This window comes from Dipodomys ordii, unplaced genomic scaffold (genome assembly GCF_000151885.1).
Source record: "Dipodomys ordii isolate 6190 unplaced genomic scaffold, Dord_2.0 Scaffold56, whole genome shotgun sequence".
In the NCBI taxonomy this organism is placed as follows: Eukaryota; Metazoa; Chordata; class Mammalia; order Rodentia; family Heteromyidae; genus Dipodomys; species Dipodomys ordii.
Genome location: NW_012267272.1, coordinates 8,458,644 through 8,479,519, shown reverse-complemented (window position 1 = coordinate 8,479,519; position 20,876 = coordinate 8,458,644). Strand labels below are relative to the sequence as shown.

The 20,876-nt window shown below is 40.5% G+C and overlaps 1 protein-coding gene across 1 annotated transcript in view; it reads right to left on the bottom strand.

The window, feature by feature from the left end:
* The window catches only part of Mgam2 (maltase-glucoamylase 2 (putative)), a 63,518-nt gene that overhangs the window by 2,738 nt on the left and 39,904 nt on the right, over positions 1-20,876 (bottom strand). The window contains exons 31-47 of the mRNA XM_013021570.1: positions 20,157-20,285; positions 18,478-18,585; positions 17,030-17,092; positions 16,100-16,234; positions 14,532-14,616; positions 13,602-13,740; positions 11,177-11,310; positions 10,885-10,919; positions 10,674-10,790; positions 9,886-10,034; positions 9,713-9,797; positions 9,247-9,303; positions 8,561-8,685; positions 7,071-7,159; positions 4,559-4,608; positions 1,585-1,758; positions 119-815 (exon numbers count right to left, since the gene is read on the bottom strand). Coding sequence (XP_012877024.1) covers positions 119-815; positions 1,585-1,758; positions 4,559-4,608; positions 7,071-7,159; positions 8,561-8,685; positions 9,247-9,303; positions 9,713-9,797; positions 9,886-10,034; positions 10,674-10,790; positions 10,885-10,919; positions 11,177-11,310; positions 13,602-13,740; positions 14,532-14,616; positions 16,100-16,234; positions 17,030-17,092; positions 18,478-18,585; positions 20,157-20,285 — 2,371 coding nt within the window. The remainder of the gene's footprint in view (positions 1-118; positions 816-1,584; positions 1,759-4,558; positions 4,609-7,070; positions 7,160-8,560; positions 8,686-9,246; positions 9,304-9,712; positions 9,798-9,885; positions 10,035-10,673; positions 10,791-10,884; positions 10,920-11,176; positions 11,311-13,601; positions 13,741-14,531; positions 14,617-16,099; positions 16,235-17,029; positions 17,093-18,477; positions 18,586-20,156; positions 20,286-20,876) is intronic.

The following is a 20,876-nucleotide window of genomic DNA, read 5'->3' as shown; positions in this document are numbered from 1 at the left end:
TGAGCTGGGGTTGTGATAGGAGCTGTGACATCAGTGTTGGTGGTTGTACTTGTGGAGATAGGAGTGTTTGTACCAGGACTAGTACTGGCAGTTGCATTTACAAAAGGGGTAGTTGTACCTGACACAGTACCGTTCACTGTGACCTCAGTAGTATTTGTTGTGTGAGCTGGGGTTGTGATAAGAGCTGTGACATCAGTGTTGGTGGTAGTACTTGCAGAGATAGGAATACTTGTACCGAGAATAGTACTGGTAGTAGCATTTATAAAAGGAATAGTTGTACCTGGAACAGTACTGATTACTATGCCCTCAGTAGTGTTTGTTGTATAAGCTAGGGTTGTGATAGGAGCTGTGACAATGGTGTTGGCAGTAGTACTTGTAGAGACAGGCATGCTTGTACCAAGATTAGTACTAACAGTGGTACTGGCTGTGCTTTGTGGGGTTGTGATAAACACAACGGTACTTGTAGAGAGAGGGGTGATTGTGTCAGGAACAGTTGTGCCGGTTGACCCATCAGTGGTACTTGTGGCCCTAAGCGTGGGTGTGACAGCAACAGTGATTCCAGTTGTGGTGTCATTTGTACTGGGAACAGTGGTTGAGATGGGCGTGGTACCATTGCTTATGGTAATGCCTGTGGTCACAGAGGTGGTGGTGGCCTGGGTGCTGGTGGACTCGTTCACTGATGTAGGTGGGGAAGAATGTGTGGAAAGGGGGGTAGCTATTGTGGTCGTGGGAACTGGCGGGTCACCACGAACCCAAGTGACCTCAGTTAGCTTCTCCAGGCTGATGTTCTTGTCAGTCAGCTGAATAGTTAGTGTCTGCCAGGAAAGAAAATAACCAAGTTGTCCATGAGAAATGTCTTCATATTATATTTAAATCCCATCTCAAATTTCCCAAGAGAGGAAGAAGATAAAAACTTCTCTTTTATGTCACATTGGTTTTGCTCAGGTCAATAGGTGGAGAGGTTCCATCTGCAAATTGTCACTGCAATCTCTTTCTTCTACCCCATTTGTTCACAATGATGTCTGCCATCATGTGTGGTAATTCTATGTGGCACTTGATGGTCTAAAATGCTTGCTTATTTTTTTATCGCAACCAAAGCAGGCCCTCTAACAGTGTCTTCTATTTATGTCAGTTTGTTTTGTTAATCTAATAAGTTTATCTCATACTATAGATGATATAAACTCATTTTTGGTCACTGCAGATCACCAAGTTAATGACCCCTCAGCACACCCAAATTGTACATACTAAAGAGAGGAAAAAAAGAATGGTCAAAAAATTAGGGAGCCACTCTTGTCTTTGTCTTAGCCTCTGAGCAACTTTCACTACATTACCTAGAGAAACCAATCCATTCAAACCTAGCACAGTTCCTCAGATAAGCCCTCAGAGAGCTAACATCATTAATCTTGGACTACACGGGGTTAGTCATTTTATAACATAACCCAACATTCAGAAAATTTCCGGAATATATCTATTACACACATGTATAGCCTGACTAACAGGGTCAAATCCAATATGTTTGCAACAGTGATGATAATTGTTCAGGGTAATCAGATTAGTTTACAATAATATTCATTTCAGGTATACCTGATTATAAGGGTCATGGATGAAATAGGCCTTCGTGAATTGCTGGGTGTCAGTGGTGACATTGACTTGTGTCACATAAGTGGCGTTCACTCCCCAGATCTTAATATAGCCAACTTTCAGTGGATTCGAGTTACTCAGATACTCGTTGTGAATAACATAGATTCGTAAAATGTCCTATAAGGGATTTGTAAAGAGAAAAAAGTACATCAGAATGTATGGGTAATAGATTATATTCTCTATTCAAATATTTAGACAACCAGTTTTCCATTTTATTTTACTTCACCACTTCATAAAGTCATACTTCCAGTGTACCTGGTACAAAAATCTGGGTGATGTCAGAAATAAGTTTAGATATCAAAATCATAAAAGTTATTTTATGTGTATGAACAGAAATCGCCATTATCTCTGTTTCACTGAGAAAGAAACTGAGGCTTCAGGAGACACCATGAACAGCCCAGACAGCTGACTGGCATAAACAGGGCAGGGTGATGATGCTCCCGTGTTAACCCATAAGTACACAAGCAAACACAGACAAACACAAAGGTGTTGGGAAACAGTCCTAAGACTAAGCACACTCTATGGGAATGTAGACATCAACTAAACCATAAGCTGCTTCAGTAGCAATACAAGGGCTAAAGCAAGCCACAAGATGCTGCATAATTGAAGCCAAATAAAAAGCAAAGCAAACATTTGTTATGGGTGTTAAGAGCAAGGAAAAATTAACCAAGCACTCAGTGGCTCATGTCTATAATCCTAGTTACTCAGGAGGCTGAAATTACTTAGAATGCTGAGATTTGAGGATCAAGGTTTAAGACCAGGGCAGGCAGAAAAGTCCATGAGACTCTTACATCCAGTTAATCAAAAAACAAAGAGAGAGAGGGGGGAGACAGGGAGGAAGAAAGGAAGGAAGGAAGGAAGGAAGGAAGGAAGGAAGGAAGGAAGGAAGAGAGGGAGGAGGGGAGGAGTAGTTTAAGTAGTATATTGCTGCCCTTGAGCAAAACAAGGCTAATGAGGAACACCCCCCACTGTGCATGTGAGCACACACACACACACACACACACACGGACACACACATAAGTGAAGAAACCTAGTAGCCATGAAAGAATTTAGTAGAGAAATGGAAATACCAATGACATGGAAGGATTGATAGGGTTTACAGAGGCACCAAGAATGTCAGGGGATGGAAGTATGGATATTTTGAACAAAAACTCACTTGCTGATTACAAAGACAAGTCTAGCTGGGGCTAAAGTAGCTGAGAAATGACCTGGTGGAGGGTATCAGATGTGATTCCATGAGCCTGGTCAGGGATACAGTTTCTGTAGAGTAAGCCATTAATGTCTTGACTCGAGCAGTACAAAGAAAATGGTACAGGTTCAACTGGCACTATGTAGATTGCTTTGGTTTGATTGGGCAGGCTGAATTAAGGGAAACAAAACTCAAGCGAATAAAATATAAACTGAATTTTAAAATGTTTTATTTAACTCTATTTAAAACATTCTTTCAACATTAATTCAGTATAAAAATAGGAGATGTTTTATCATCTTTGCTCACATTAGACACTTGAACATTTCCAAGTAGGCTAGTCACACGTCCAGTGGTCAACACCTCCACGTGGCCTGTGACTATCATATTGGATGGTGGAGGCCTAAAGTTTACTGTCAGTCCTAAGAACCATGTGTCAAGACTATTCTAGATTAACTGTCTTTCACTCAGAACAATTAGATTTTGAAACCAGTATAAATACAAAACACAGGACAGGCGAGCTTTGGCTGGAAATGTATGATTTTTAGAAGAGAAGACAGAGGGATAAATAACAGAAAACAGATAAATAACTTTCAAGCATAGGACGCACTGATTTGTGCTACCAAATTCCTTATTTCCAGCCACTAAGTTAATATTACAGAGAAGCAGATTTCAGATATAGAGTGATTTTCTGAGTTCTCTCATTAGTAGTATATAGAATGGATATCAGTGTTCTCTCATTAGCAGCTCATAGAATGATTATCCATAAAAACCTATGAACACACAAGATATAGTGCGAGCATTATTATCTCTGCTTATTTATTTGTGTCTATCTTTATTCTCTTCTGTGTATTTTTTGTTGTTATTGGTCATGGGACCTGAACTCTGGGCCTGAGCACTGTCGCTCAGCTCTTCAGCTCAAGGCTAGTGCCCTACCACTTGAGCCACAGCACCACTTCTGGCCTTTTCTGTGTATGTGGTGCTGAGGAATTGAACCCAGGGCCTCATGCATGCGAGGCAAGCACTCCACCACTGAAACAACTTCCCAGCCCCTTCTATGTAATTTTTATAATATCGCCTCTCTAGATGAGATACGTTACACCTCTGGGTTTGGTGAAGTGACATTGTTTTGCTAATTGAGAAATCGATATCTCCATGTAAAAGGTGAGTTTTAGTCACTATTCAGGCCTTTCTACTTTTGCCCTTTCCCATACAATCCAAAGCTCATGGACAGACCTTCTTATAAGGTCATTTAAGCTCCTCAACAGGTCAGCTGACCCACAAGATACATGAGTGAATGGATGCAAACTCAACCAAGCAAACAGACCAATGGTTGCTGTCAGATACATGTGAGCTAGCCTTGGTCAGCCATGTCCAGCCCAGATCACCTATACTCTGAAAATCCACAGAGAATTAAGTTTTATGTCACTGCTTTTGAGATTGTCTTTTGTGAAGCCCAATTGCCTAATAGATAACTTGTGGCACTTACACCTCAAAATTATTTCAGCCAGAAAAATTCCCATCTCTGGAAACAAGTTATATATTTAAGGATGGAATTTTACCTGGACTAATGAGTTTCAAGTATCTTTTAGTAGGATGATGAAATATTGGTCTGCTATAATAAAGCTGAGTTGGAAAACACTAGAAGAATGTCCTGTTAAGATGTGAGAGATTATATTTATACAATTCATGGAACTAGAAAAGCATTATTTATAAAAATAAAAGACTTACCTGAGCTGCTATAAAGTTGGCTGAGAAATACTTTCCCTTTTCATAGGTATCTGCAAGCAAGAAAAAGAGACGTGTGAAGAAATGCACAACATTATTAGCCAAAAAGGAATTGTGAGTCAAAACTACTACACTAAGATTTCACCTTACCCCCATCAGAATGTCCACCCTCAAGAGAATAAATAACAAATGCTGGTGAGGGGAAGTGGTGCTGTGGCGCTAAGTAGTAGAGCACTAGCCTTGAGCAAAAGAGCTCAGGGACAGCATCCAGGCTCTGAGTTCAAGCCCCATGATAGACAAAAAAAATGCTGGTAAGGATGCAAAGCAAAAAGGAATCATGATACTGTGTTGGTAGGAATGCAAACTAGCATAACCACTATGGAAATCAGTATTCCTCAAAAATTTAAAATAGGTCTGCCTTATGATCCGTCCATACCATTGTAGACTAGAGTATCAATCAATATATGAGAGATTTCTTTACTACAGCTTGTCCTTATACACAATCGTGTATACACATAGGGAACATGAATGTAATGTTGGATCACTTGGGAGGATGAGGAAGAGGATGGAGACAGGGAAAATTATTGATGACAAATAATAATGAAATAGATGGTATCTGTCTATATGTGAAGAGAGTATTAAGAAAGTCATTGAAAACTATTAAGCAATGGGTGGTAAAGAAAGCCGGTAAAAATGACAGCAATAATGTTATCTGAATTTATTATAACATACAGATCCATGGGAAAAAAGAATCACAAGAAAGTAAAACAAGGGGTAGTTATCAGCAGGAAATGGTAGCTAATGAAGAGAGAGAGAAGGAGGATGGATATGGTCAAAGTAATTTAGATGCCAAGATGAAAATTGAATGACAAAATCAGTTGAAATTGTATTAAGAGAGGGTGGAAGATGAGGGAAAGTGATACATGGGGTGAGTTTGATTGAATATATGTTGTATTTATGCATGAAATGCCAGTGAAAATCTCCCTTTCAGAACTAACATGTGCTAATAAAAATGAAGAGATAATTTTAAAGATGAAAAAAGAATTAGCATATTTATTGCCTCAATGATAGCAAATGATCTCATGTACATTGAAATAGCTTAAAATGTGCAAAACGCATGCACTGAAAATTACAAAACACTGCTGAGAGTAATTACAGAAAACATAAATATAGAAAGGCTCCATACAAATGAAACATGATGGATAAACAGGTCGATAAGATGAATAGATATCTCAAAATTGATCTATAGAATTAAAGCAATTCTAGTCAATATCCCAGCAAATTAGTTTTTTGTTGTAAAAAATTAGCAAGCTAATTTATAAAAGTCTGTATTGTATAAGCATAAAATGGCTACAATATTAATTTTAAAGAGTTATCAAAACTATGCTCAATATTATTTATAATAATAAAACTGAAAATATTCTCTATAGGCAGGTTTTTATAGAGTTGGATAAATTGTGGTAGTTTTCTCAACAAAAATATAGTAATAATGATGCAAATAAAGGACTCATAGATATGTGTCTGTCATTCAGTTAAGGAAAATAAACAGAATTCATAAGTTAAATTTATGTTATCTTTTCAGCTGTATAAAAACATAAGTTATTCTCTTAAGTTATGTGAAAACAAAAGCACTACAGAAAATAGTGTTATTGTTTTAATGTTTTTCAAAAATTTTTAATCCTAGCTACTCAGGAGGCTGTGATCGGAGGATCATGGCTCAAAGGCAGTCTGGGCATATCTCCAATAAGTTACCAAAAAAGCTTGAGGTGGAGCTGTGGCTCAAGTGGTAGAGCTAATCTTGACCAAAAGAGGCTCAGGGACAGCACTCAGGTCCCAAGTTCAAGCCCCAGGACCGCCCCTTTCCCACCCTCCAAAAATCATGCATCATCTTGGTAGACTAGAGTGTTCTGATATAGAGTGGTAAGCATAAAATGATTTCTGGTTGATATTAATATTTCTATAAAAATGTCCAAGGAAGGAGGTATTCTAATTATGACAGATTCCAATTACCTAAACTAGAATGAGAAGAAAATAATAGCAAAGCAGAAAGTCTCTTTGCAGCAATAGTCAATTCCCCATTACAAGTCACCAAGACAACTTTGGGGCTCTAATTTTTGTCTCCCCACCGGACCTAGTTATGGAGGAAACGAAGCCTGGTATGAGTAGCCAGCCCAATCACGGAGCCACCTGTGTCCATGGAGAATGAATGGACTGTCACCTGATATTTGCTTCCACACTGCTTTTCCATTGAGGTAATCCAGTGGGGTACAAGTCAGCCATGGGTGAATCTACACCGCCAGGCTTCTGAACCCACAGAACTAGGGACCAAACCTGATATGTGATCATTTGTAGTGGAATATAAACAAGGAGACACAGGCCACACAACATCCCATTGTTGCCTTCTTGGCAATAGCAAACATGAAGGCCTGTCTTCAGTCTCCAATACGGTCTGTTAAATCTCAATGGTATGGCTTTCCTGAATAACGCACGGGGACCCTGGGAGGTTCACACTCACCAATGCTTTGTCCATCATCCCAGAACATCTGGCCTTCAGCCTTCCCATTCTCATCCAAAGCCACGGTCAAGCCCATACAATTTTGTCGACTATAAAAGACAAGAGTTATTTTGCCCTAGATTGTAGGCTTTAAAAAATGAGAAACAGCAACTATTTGAAAATACAAGCCAGGTGAAGTATTTCACACCTGCCATCTTAGCTACTTGAGAGACAGAAATGGGGGCGGGGTAGGGAAAAGGGAATTGCAGTTCAAAACTAGCCTAGGTTAAAAAAAAATTGTGAGATTCTATCTCAACCAACGGCTGAGCACAGTGGTCTGTCATACCAACAATCCAGGAAAGCACAAGTATGTGGATCACAGTCTACATCAGCCATAAAGCAAGACTAACTCGAAAATAACTAACACAAAAAGGGCTGGTGAGCTGGCTTGAGTGGAGAGTACAAACTTAGTATGTGGGAAGCACTGATTTCAAAACCCAGTGCTTTAAAAATCAGATATACTTATTTTATAAATAAATACATATTACAATAATATAATGAGATACAAATTCCTCAGGAAGAAATCCCAAGAACAAATGTCACTTCCATAGATTTCAGGTTGCTATAGCTTAAAACCCCCAATTCTTAGCTTGACATTCACAGCCCTACCATGATTTAAGCTTAACCTGCTTCACTTATATTTATTTACCTTTCCTTTGTCTGAATAGTTTACTGGTCCCCAAACCCAACTCAACTTTCACCTGCAGTTCCTTAATCTTCCTGGAGTATATCTATCTCCCTTGTATTCATACTTGCAAATCGTATTAGCTATTCAAGATGCAGCTCAAAACCCTTTCATGTAAAACCATGCATTATGCTACAGACTGAAACTTCTCTTTTGCATTATTGCTATTTTTAGATGCCTCTCTTGATACAAATTATTATTAACAAATGAATTCATATAGATACTAAAATGTGCTCTGCGTGTGTGTGTGTGTGTGTGTGTGTGTGTGTGTGTGTTTGTGTGTACTCTTGTAGTGTTGATCAAGGCAGACCTGGGACTGCTGACTATAAGGCCTTATGAGGCCCTCACAGGTGAAGGTGCTCATGATCTCCCTCCTTTTCTAACAGTGTAAGAGGAGAAACATGGCTTCTTCCCCCAGGAAAACTTTCTCCATAAAATTTAGTTTTGTGACACAGCAGCACAGATGAAAGGTTTGCCCAGGATGAACTTCATGAACCAGTCATCTTCCAAATCCTATTCAAAAGATACTCACAGAAAGAACCCACCCATGAAACCAATAAAGTCCAACCAATAGAGACCATCTGTGGCTGAAGGCATGATTCGAGTACTTGTCTAGCATGCACAAAACCCCAAGTTCAAACCCTAGCACTGCAGAAACACAAAGCCCATCTGAAAGTTAATTTATCCATGCTGCCCTGGTACAGGTGGGAAAGCCTTGTTATTTTCAGTTGCTGAAGGGAGGTGACCAAGCAGCGCCTCTTCTTACCTGAAGTGAGTGTTCATTGCAGGCTCTTGCCAAGGCAGGATGTGGCCTCCTCTCACGTGAAGGTTGATGTGGTCTAAGGGAGCCTGTAGCATTCTCCACACACCTGTAGATTCATAGCCAAATCCCTAGAAGGAAGCACGCAGGCCAGAAACAGTGACAGAGAAATTGATTAAATGAGTACATAGCCAGCTCTGCACCTCTGTAGATCTCATAGGTAAGTCTCTTTGCAGCACTGACATACCTCAGAGAGATTTGAATAAAACGAAAATTCATTTGATAGCAAAAGGAGCTGTTCTTGTAGTTTAATCCTATAAGGGAGCTCATGTCTCTAAAGTACTAATCTTTGAAGAAATAAGGAAAATTACATTCTTAAAAAGTTGGGATTATGGAATTTAGGTAATCCAAGAAATGAAGATGATGATGATCTTTATGATTTGGACAGGAAATCTTCTAAAAGTCTTATTTTCTAAGAAAGCATGTTAGAAAATAAGCAAAACTCTGCAAAAAAATCTTTGCATTTCATTTTTGGTTTGGCCTCTGAAAATTCTGTCTTTCCTCTGTGTTTCCAGAAAGGGTTGAGAATAGGTCTCTGTGGGACACAGGTGCAAGGAAGTAGGAAGAAAACTCGCAACACCTTTCTTGCCTGCACAGGACCATCTGACTCCCCAAACTGCAATCGTACGTACCATGCTATAGTCATACCACCGGGCTCTGGGGAAATAAGCAGGGATCTCAAAAGTGTTCTGAAAGCAAAAGAATTGCACATGACTACAAATATGCCAGTAAGACCGAATTTCAAGTTTTAAAATGCTTTCTGTGTGCATAGGATCATTGGGATGTCAGAAGTTTGAGAGTTTATTGAAAATCATCTAGAACATTTTTCCCCAAATACAGAAAATCGATGTTTCATAAAGTGAATTATAAAAGGACACAAGGTGATAAATTTTCCTAATGAGATATTAGATTTATGAAGCTTTCATCAGTGGAGATTTTGGGGGGGGGGAAGGAGGGGGTAAGAATCCTTTTATATGTTCAAGAAAGCCAGTTGCTTAACACAGTGCCTGGACAAGAGCAGAGGATCTTGGAAATGGCTTTCCTGTGGCTTTTGACTATGCAGTTGGGAATTTTATGATCCAGACTAGAAAAACTCACATTTTCCAGCACGGGGCTGATCAAGATGGAGGGGCCCAACATGAACTGCTGGTCTATATCCCATGTTGTGTTGTCATCTGTAAACCTGAAAAAGTAAATACAAAAATCTCTCCAAGCTTCTTGCAACTGAAGGTTATTGGGAAGCCTTATTGGGACCCATTTCTTTTTCTTACTCATGGAGAAGAGGTCGGATGACAGTATTGCCATTCACGTGTGCTTTATGCATCAGCGTGTAGAGATAAGGCAGCAGAGTGTACCTAGTCTTCAGGACTTTCCTTGCGTATAACTCAAAGGTTGAATCCCAGGCCACAGGGTCTTGTCTCTAAGGAGATACAAGAGCAGATAACAAATTGCTTTTCACCCCACCTTAGTGGTACCCCAGAAGGTTCATCAGTAATGATTTGATATCTAGAGGTCACATCACTCCTCCATTTCTAGTCTACCTACTCCGCTGCCACCTTCCAAAGGAGAGTTGTCATTCTTTATTGCTGCTTCCTAGGTTCCCTGCCCAGATCTAGCTTTGATTCTGTATATATGAATGGGTCTCGTATATAGGTCTCTGTGCAGCATTGATATACCTCAGATGGATTTGAATAAAATGCAGATTTAATATTCTTGAGAGCAAAAGGGGGAGGGTCTTATGTTTTAGTCCCTTAGGGGATCTGTAGAATTTCTTGTCTCTAAGTACTTATTTCAGAAGTGGAGCTGTGGCTCAAGTGGTTGAGTGCTCTCCTTGAGCTGAAGAGCTGAGGGACAGCACCCAGGCCCTGGGTTCATGCCTCAGGACCAGCACACACAAAAAAGTTGATGATACATCCAGGGTTGTAGAATTTGTAGGTTTTCCAAGAAATGAAGATCCCAGTTATCATTATGATTTTGTCAAAAAATAAATGTAGTAGTCTTTTTAAAAAATAAAAATAAAACAATGGTATGATTTGCAGCATGAAAACGGCCACCTCACCCTGGTCCCGATGGTGTTGTGGTTCCTGGAGAAGGGGTAAAAGGCCCCCAGCTGCATCCAGCGAGCACACATCTCATATTCCGCATCTCCAAAGAACCCACAGATGTCTGCCCCTGTCTGAAAAGATGCAAAAATCAGAGAATAGAGGAGGACATTTTGAGAATGCAGATACATTGAAATCAGGTTAGCAGGGTGCCACTCTATGACTTACATAAGGTATTCCAAAGAGACTGAATTCCATCATGCCTGCAATGGAACCACATAGCCATGTTAGATGACGAAGCCCTGAGGGAAGCAGAGGGAAGGGTTGACCCCACTTGTCTTTGATCTCATGGAGGATGAAATTATCCAGAGCTAGGGATCAATGGTAGGAAATAGGAAATTCAACTCCTGATTTTACCCCCCATGTAGGTAAGAACCTAGACATCACCAGTATAGCAAACTAGCACACACTCTGATGCCCCTCCCACCGCCAGCAAGGCCCTGGGAGCAAAGCCACACACCAATGATAGATTTCTTCAGCTGGTCCCAGGCAGCGGTGTTGTCTCCCAGCCAGTGTCCTGCCCAGCGTCCAGAAGAAGGGAATGTGGAGCGGGCGATGACGAGGCCTCGCTGCCCTGTCACCTCCTGCACGGCCCTGGTTGGAGGGGAACAAGTTGGAGGATTTGGAGATGTACAGACATGGAACTCCAGTTCACACAGGGCCTAGCTGCAGTGTGGTACACAAGGCAGCAGTGTTATTCTGTTGGGAATCAGAAGGTCTTCCTACACCCCAAAAAATCTTCTATTCCCATCCAGACGCCTAGTTTATGCTTAAATGATGACAGAAAGGTATTTGGGGGACATCGCTAAGATTTACCCAGTGATTACAACAGGCTTATCTCCTGTTGGTTCATTATGCCATTTAATTTTCATGAGGGAAACACATGCTATGATTTCCCATAGTCGAAAGATGGAAAAGGCTATGAGAAAATGGCATTCATGAGTGGTGAAACCTGGATCTGATTTTAATACCTAAATTCTAAATAAATACACCAGCAGAGAGGAGGTAAACAAGGAAAATTCATAAAGAAGTGAGCATCCAGGAAGGACCATTTGTAGAACCAGCTTTCCCCTGGTGAGAGACAGGGCTGAGATGAGGTCTCCTCCACCAGGGGGCGGGGTAGGACATGGAAAGGAGAGCTTCCCATTGGAAACTCCAGCACGTTTCCATGCAAGAGAACATTCTTTAAGATTCAATGCAAATGTTACTTCTTCTGTGAAAGGTTTCTGAATTATTTTAGTAAAGTTAGGTGTTTTTCCTTCTCATCTAAACAGATTGTGCCTCCTAGAGTACTGGAGCTAAATCTTATGCATTTGTAGATAGGTGTAAAGTAACATTTGAGAGTGTAGAATGATTTTCTTTGTATTTCTTAGGAAGATATGGATGCTTTCTTAAATAACAAGGCTTAGTGTGGTCTAAAAAACTTTGGCATAGGTGAAGGAAGTAAGAGTAAGGAACAGTAAGGAAGAACAGCTAACAGATTCAGAAGTAATTGTGAGTGCATGTGTGTGTGTGTGCGCGCGCATGTGTGCGTGTATGCATGTGTGTGTGTTCTCGTGCGTGTGTGTGCGTGCGTGTGCATGCATGTGTGCGTGCATGTGTGTGCGTGCATGCGTGTGTGCATGTGTGTGCGTGTGTGCGTGCATGCGCCCGCGCACGCGTGTGTGTGTGTGTGTTGTATGTGAAGGGTAGGGAGGACCTCATCATTACTGAGTATGAGGACCTCCCATGTGTCAGTGATTAGTTCAGAGTTCAACACGGTGAGATTCCTCTGAGCCTTGGGAACACAAAGTGAAGGTTCAGATGCTTCACCAGTGGACACGGGAGTAGGAAAGATCATTGTGGATGGCAGATATTCTCCTCAATGAGTTGGCACAATTGGATAACCATATGCAAAAGGATGAATTGGATCCTTTACACCATAAATGACACAAAAATTAACTAAAAATGCATCATACATCTGAGTGTACAGCTAGACTGTGAACATTTTAGAAGAAAATAGAGAAATACTAATTATGGCCTTGAGTTACACAATAGTTTCTTGGATATGACATCAAAATCCCAATTGATCAATAGATGAATTAGTGAGTAAATAATTGAATAAATATTTTGTAAAACAAAAATTGTTTTCCAAAGGAATTATGGAAACATAAAGAGTCTTAATAACTAAGAGAAAATATCTGAAAATCATCTAATAAGGAACGTATATCTAGTATAAAGAGTTTTTGCAATTCAATAAAAATAGATATATATTCAAGAGAAATAAAATATATTTCCATCTAAAATCTTGCCACAAATATGCAAAGCATCTCTATCTATAATATCCCCAAATGGAAACAATTTAAAGGAAAAACAAAATGTTGCATATCTATCTATTCAACAAAACCCTATCCATCAAAATAAAAGGAAAGAAATGCTGATTCACAATTCAATCTAAATAAGCCTTAAAAACACTGTATCAAGTAAAAGAAGCCAGACACCCAAAACAACACATCGTATGATTCTATTCATATGAGACATATAGAATAGAAAAATCTAAGTAGACATAAAGTAGGTTGATCGTGACTGGGCATAAAAACAATAGTAAGCATGACTGCTAATGGTTCAATGTATTTTTCTTCTTTGAGAGAGAAAATGGTTCTTAAATTGCATTTTAGTGATAGACATTCCATTCTGTGAATACTTTATGATACCCCTCCTGCTCACTCTAACAGGCGAGCTTAGCAACTTCAATGGCAAAAGTATTGTGGCTGGGCAACCAGGCCTAAGGTTTTAAATTTCATTCATTTTACTAATATCGCATAGAGACAAGCACAACACAACTATGAAACAGCAAAAGGAACAATAGAGGACATTTCTTTGCTGCTAGGGAAGCAAACACGCACTCGTAGGTGGGTCTGGTCTGGGACCAGCCATACAGGCTGTGTGTGTTGTAGTGCTGCACCGGGGAGCCGTCTGGAAGGATCTGCTCACTCTCCATGCACAGGGTCTTGCTGCTCAGGCCTCTGTCCCGAGATTCCAAGTCTGAGAGCAAAATGGTTAATTATTTCTCATTTAATTTGCATGTCAGCCCATGTCTCAACAGAACTCCTTTATTGTTAGGACTCTGTCGTCCACTAGATGGTATTATTCCCAACGGAATAAATCTTGTTTCAATCAATTTTCCATCAACTTTCTAAATGATCTGATCTTTCAGATTTCCTAAATGTGTCAGCACTTGCCTGAAACCTAAATGTGATGTGAAAAGAGAGGGCGGTAACCTAATGAATGAATAAATAAGGTAATGAGTAACAGATCACACAGAAGACATCAAGAAACTTGAATTCTCTTAGGAACTCTCTTCTGTTCTTGAGACTCTGATCAATGAAATAATTCAGTATTCTGAGATCTCTAATTCTAACCTCTTATTTTAATTTTTACTACAGTATGATCTAAAAGTTAGAGGACTAGACTTTCATTTCTAAACAAATTTCATGGTGTGTGTGTGTGTGTCTGTGTGTCTGTGTGTCTGTGTGTCTGTGTGTGTGTCTGTGTGTAAGGGATTACTTAAAATTTTAAGGTCATGGTTAACAGAACAATCAAATGGATTCCTTGGTGTCTTTTCTAACATGACACCATTGTTGCTGTATGTGTAATTACTAATTTATTAATTTGCATGTATTCAAGGCTATTTTATTTGAGATTTATGTCATGTTGAAAGTTGTCCTTATAACTCCCCTCCCCCCCAAAACAGGCATTCTTTGACTTTAAGAAGAAAACACTGGGGATTTGTAAGCAGAAAAGAGTGTGATGAAGTACGTAGCCCTTTTACATACGTGGCATATAAGGTGGGTTGTTGAGAATTTCACTGCGGCAGCCCCCAACAGATCCGTCCACAAAGTTTGATGGTTCATTCATATCCTGAAATAAGTTAGCAAAAAGGATCCCATCATGTGAGGAGGACTATGGCCTTTTCTGTAGAGGACACTAACTTCCAGCATATGATCAGGTTGTATTCACGCCCTCGCCTCAGCCAGTGCCTCTGCTATTCTCCCTAGTCCTTGGCATTGACCCAGATGGGCTAAGAATCCATGTGGGCTGTAGTGGAGTGTTCACCTTCTTCCAGATGACTCTGGGGTTTTTCTAACTTGCAAGGGTTATGTCGTAACAGCATAAACAAGGAGTTAATACTGGTTGGAGGATGGAAGGAACTCTCTCCATTCATCTGTCCCACACAAGAAGGAAGCATGTCTTTGCTTTTCTACTCGTGGATTATGTGCTTGTAGTGAAGGGTGGCTGCCACCTTCCTCAGTCCTTTCTTTTGTACTGATTCTGATATTGGCATAGAGCACACACATAAAGCACTCACTGTGCTTTAAAGGCACTCTGAAAAGTTGTCATAGCTCTGAAACAAGTCTGGAACTCAGTCACGTGTTGGGGAATGTATAACTCGAATGAGAGACATTAGAACCCCTGAGAGAGTATCAACTGACTACTTTATCAATTAGAAAAGTTAAAATGTTGTCTGTTGTACTACCTTAAATAGGCCATAGTAAAGAAAAGTGCTCATTATTTTGCATTACCCAGCTGCATCTTTCTCTCTGGGAACAAATAACTCACAGTTATAAACTCAATTGTGTCTCAAAGGTACCCACAGTTCTTACTGTCTGGTTGCCTTTGGGGTTAATTTGTGCCTTTCTAAGGTCAGCACTGGGCCTATCTATTCTGACAGGGCAGGTGGCCATGATAGTGAATGGGTTTAGAGGCTTGTCTCTGAATGAATCAGGAGCTCTTCCCTTCTGAGCTGAAGAGCAGAGAGAGCTCTTCATAACCAGCCTACAACTTGTTTTCAAGTGGCCTGAGAGTGGAGAAGGAAATCATGGCACTGATTCACCTCCCACTCCCAGGAATGGAGGAACACTTGGACACACATCCCAGGAATCTCTCTTCCTAAGGCCCACTGAACTTGATGATGCAGCTGGCTGAACAGGCCCTGTAAGTCGCTCAGCCTTCAGGGTAGCCTGCACTAGTTCCATGGTGAGTGTCTCTTGGTTTTCACGTTTATGCCCTGTCTGCTCCCAGCTCTGGCCTATGTTGCATGATGTGCTTCTAGACATCTAGAGAAGTTTTGCCAGATGGAAGGTAGAAAGGAGGAACGTGGACAGTGGAGGGTAAGAGATATCAGGCCACCTTCCCTTCCCTCAGGCTCTGGTACATCTCCTTTGTGGGCTTCAGTGGCCCAGTGCAGACCCACAATCAGCTCTGCCAACTCAGAGCATGTAACATCACCTCTCTCTTTCAGCCCTCCCAGCCTAGCTCTCTACTTCACCGTCTGTAGATTGCCTCTACATGACTGTGTGGATTGCTAACATGTCCAAAGAGCAACAAGTAAAGGTGCACTTACAAGCCACAGCCCATCAAACTTCAGGCTCTTCCCTGGCTCCCGAGGGTTCGCATACAGCTCTTCTATCTCTTTTTTCCACCAGGAAGCTGTGCTGGGACGCAAGAAGTCGGGAAAAGCAACGTGTGCCCTGTACATCTGTAAGAGTAACACACACTCTCACGGAGGGGCCTCCACCTATCCAAGAAGGGGGCTTCTAAGATCAGGAAGTGGAAATGAGTAGGTATTTATGCCTGCTCAGCTCCCAGATCAGTCTCCGATGTAACCTCAGGCCTGCTACTGCTACTCCTGTTGAGTTTACCACCGACGTAGAGATCAGGGAAAGCTGCTTTCATTCTGAATTTCTTAGAAAGTAGTTAAATGACTTCAAAGTCCCTTTTAGACATAAGATGTGTCTTATGATGAGACACATAACTATGGAAACTAGAAAGCTAAGCATCTCTAAACCATTGAGCTTTATTGGTACAAATGATTTTTGTAGATTGACTACTTAAAGTGAAGGGAAACCCATCGTACAAGGCAAAGTAAACTGCACAGGGGCAGTGTGGGTAGGGGCCAGGGATGTGATAGTGCAGACTGAGATCAAGGACTTTGTCCTCTCAGCTTGCTAATATTGCCTTTGAAACACAGGCCATTCATTGAAATCCACCTGTTCGTAATGGAGATCATTCAAGTGACAATATCCTGGACCTTGACTCATTATTTGTTTAGTCAATGTAAGATTTGAGTCACAGCCTTTTAAAGGCATATACACGTGGGATGTCATGGATCCTCTTATGATGTTTCCATTTATTTTTCATCTGAGAATCTTTTTGTCAAAAACTACCTGCAGACAAATATGCTCATGTTAAAGCTACATAAGCAAAGAAATAAAGCCCCTAAGTATCCAGATGTTTGGGGTAAGGTAGATAGACAAGTATAATGCAGCGGTACCTTAACCTGAGTCTCTTGGTCAAGAGATCCATCCACCTTCACATCTGGCAGCTCTGGCCAAGTCTAGAAAAAAAGAAGTTGAAACCCTTGAAGTCATTGTAGAAGCTGGTGATGGTAGGCAGAGGACCTTTCCAGGAAGTGCAAGGCCCTGAATAATCCCAGGACCACCAAAACACACATCGAAGGTCATTAGATACAGACTAAGAGATGCCAGATTCTAATGCTAGCGCATCTTCACAAAGTGCAATGGTATGTTTGTCATGTATTAAGTTGTAAAGACGGAATATATGAAATGCTGCTCAATACTGTGAGAAATGGGCTGGCGTTTCTTGTGTTGTTGTATATGTTTTCGTGTTTTAACCAAATTCATTTTAAATGTATCTTCTGAACAATCATCTTCTGAGTGATTACTCATGTCTCCCATCTGGTTTCTTTTTTACCTCTAACAAAAAATCTCTTTTATAAATAGTAAACATAAAGTGTGACAATAAAGAAAGACAAATGACTTCCATTCACAGCCCAGAAGATTCATGTCAGTATTTTTAAGAGTTGGGGACCACAAGTGTATGTAGCATTTTAAAATCCACAGTGGCAACCAACTTCATGTGATTATTAGGACCTTAATGAAATATATTGATTAATTAATTCAAAGAACACCAAAAGAGCACTTGCACTGTTAATCACTTATAGAATCTGTACCTTCTAGGATTTAAGGAGGAAATACCACTTATTTCTAAGAGCTCACAGCTCATGCATAAATGTGTACTACATGCAATATCTGAAGACAATGGCACAGCAAAACAGGTTGAGCTCCTACAGATACTGAGCCCCTCACAGGGAAGATTTGAGTTGGTCTTGCAGTGTAGGTGTTACCTGGGAAGCTGAGAAGGTGATATTCAAAGTGAACAGGGCCCATCCTCCGGGGAAAAACAGAATAGGGAGCAGAGTTTGAATGTGGATTAAGAACCATTGTTACATTGGGTGCACATATGCCACTGCTGATTAGAAGACATATGGCCATAAGGAAGTGAGGTCATAAAAAAGGAATTCAAGGAAATGAGAGAACAAGAATCAATAGGACGTGGAGATCTGTTTGTAGGAGTATAATAAGCATCATTGGTCCAGGCTGAATTCTGGCTTTGAGTGTAGGTGTCTGGGGACATAGACTTCAGAGTTGTTCTCTAAGGACCTGTTAAATAACCCACAATACGTGAAAGATGGGAAGTCAGAACATGTCTAGGCAAGGCAGAACAATGAATATTTCAGAGGATTATATTTTTAATCTTGATCTTAGCTAATGGTTGTTAAGCTAATCAGCATCACATAGATTTCTATTTGCTCATAATCTGTTAATTACCCAATAGATTTTGTCCAGGATTTATGAGAACCTTTTCTGAGTCAAGAGAAAATGATGTCAATTCATGACTGATGCTTTCCCCAAGCCTCACCTTTCCCCACACAATGCTGCTGGTGTTAGGCCATTTGATGAATACGTTGCTTTCCTGTCCTCTGGTGAATGTTGGATACTGTGTTTCATTGCCAGAAATGGCTGGATCCTATAGTAAAAGTGGTAAAAGCACAACTATGAGGAAACCATCTCCAAGAAAACATTCCAAGTTTTTGATAATTCACAGCTCTGACAGAAATGATGCATCAAAAATCATATTAAATAAATGAAGAGCCATGATTAGTTTCACATCTGTTACTGGTAAATTATTATAACCAATGAGAATGGAAAATTGTCTGAGGAATCCAAAGATAACTCATAAAGGTCAACCTCTTTCCAAATGAATAAGAATCTGTGTCAATAAAGGGAGACTTCCTATGTTATAAAAAGAAACCACTCAAACTGTAACATCTGAATGTTGACACAATATGAGTGGTATTTCCAATAACATAGAAATTTATCTTAGAAAAAAATTATGAAGTAACATATTTTCCCATAAAATTCTTGAAAAAAACAAGGGCTAATGTTTGGAAACAAGTGCTGGAGAGAAATAAGTTTACTAAGACATTATCCTCAAGCTAGGAGAGGCAAGGCAAAGCATTTTCAGAATATAATAGCAATACTTAAGAATATGAAACTTCTTTCTTCTGTCCTGGAGTCCAGTATGCTCTGTAAAGAGGCCATCCCTGATTAGCCCACCTCAGATCCAATCCAGTTACTTTCTACAATACCATGCTGTTTCCCAGTTATCATAAGAACATCACTATCTTTAAAAATTTATTCACTGGCTCACTCCACTAGCGCAAATGCTTTATAAGGCTGGGAAGGTGGCTCAGTGGTAGAGTGCTTGCCTTGCATGCATTAGGCTCTGGGTTCGATTCCTCAGCACCACATAAACAGAAAAAAACAGAAGTGGCACTGTGGCTGAAGTGGCAGGGCACTAGCCTTGAGCTGAAGAGCTGAGGGACAGCGCCCAGGCCCAGAGTTCAGGCCTCACAACCAACCAAAAAAAAAAAAATAGAAAAAAGAAAAAGCACATCACTGTCTCCACCAATTTAGAATACACACACACACACACACACACACACACACACATACACACACACACACACACAACTTTTAGAATTTTTTTTTAAACTAGTGTTTAACAAATATTTATGAATGAACAAAGTCATACTCAGATTTGCAATGCTAGAAGAGGCATTTTTAAGTGACTGCTTGTTTATTTCGCAAGATGCAAATTCAATGTAAGTTCACGTTCTCAGCTTAGCTGTTTGAGCTGAATATAGTAGAAATAAATCCCCTGAGATCAGCTCTGCTGAAGAAAGACACAAAGCAAGGGATTGTTGAGCCCTCTGATTTGGAGACAAGAAGAGACACAGCTGCTTCTTTAGACACATAGCCTGAAACAGTGAGACTCTTTATTCTTTTCCTCAAATGTATTAGTAAATTACACCTATTGATATGAAAATATGGAAAAGCATTAATTCTTAAAGTTATTTTCACTTAAAGTCATTGTACTTCTGTCTGTTTTAAATATATATTTATGTCTTCAAAGCAGTTATCGAAAAACAAGACAGTTGTTTTTGTTTGTGACTCTTCTTCTACTTTATCCCAGCAGTATTCTTTTTGAACCATGATTAAAAAAGAAAAAGGCATTGACGCTGTCTCGGCACCTACCAGAACGAGAATAAATCTCATGCCGCTTTTCTTCATGTTCTCCATCAGGACACTGAGGTTTTGAAAGCTGGGGCTGAGAGTGAAGTCCAGCTTCCGGTCCATGTAGTCGATATCAACATGCTGGACATCCTACCCGGAAGAGCAGGCCGGGCACTTAGGGCTCACAGTGCACACCAACAGTGCTGCCCAACTCCAGCTCAGGCTGCTCACTGACACCACCCAGGCCCCGCCGAATCTCTCTTCTCACTACCCTGGCTCTCCAGAGGTGGACTGAGATCACTTCCTGAACCCTGCTTGAACTTGTCCTCAGTCTTCCTTCCTCTTCTCCCCAACTCTAACTCTCTCCCCTTCCCTTCCCTCAATTCACGGTGTCCTCACATTTCAGTTCTCAAGCTCGGCAAGCCCATCAAACGACATACTAGTTGAAATGTCCAAGGATAGACAATAGGACTTCTAGAAGGCACAGAAAAGATTTATAGTATTCACTATAAAGGAGTATATAGATTTATACTATACTATTTTTTTGCGGGGGGAGGGGTCTGGTCGTGGGGCCTGAACTCTGGGCCTGGGCGCTGTCCCTCAGCTCTTCAGCTCAAAGCTAGTGCTCTACCACTTGAGCCACAGTGCCACTTCTGGCTTTTTTCTTTTTGCTTATGTGGCGCTGAGGACTCGAACCCAGGGCCTCAGGCGTGCAAGGCAAGCGCTCTACCACTGAGCCAC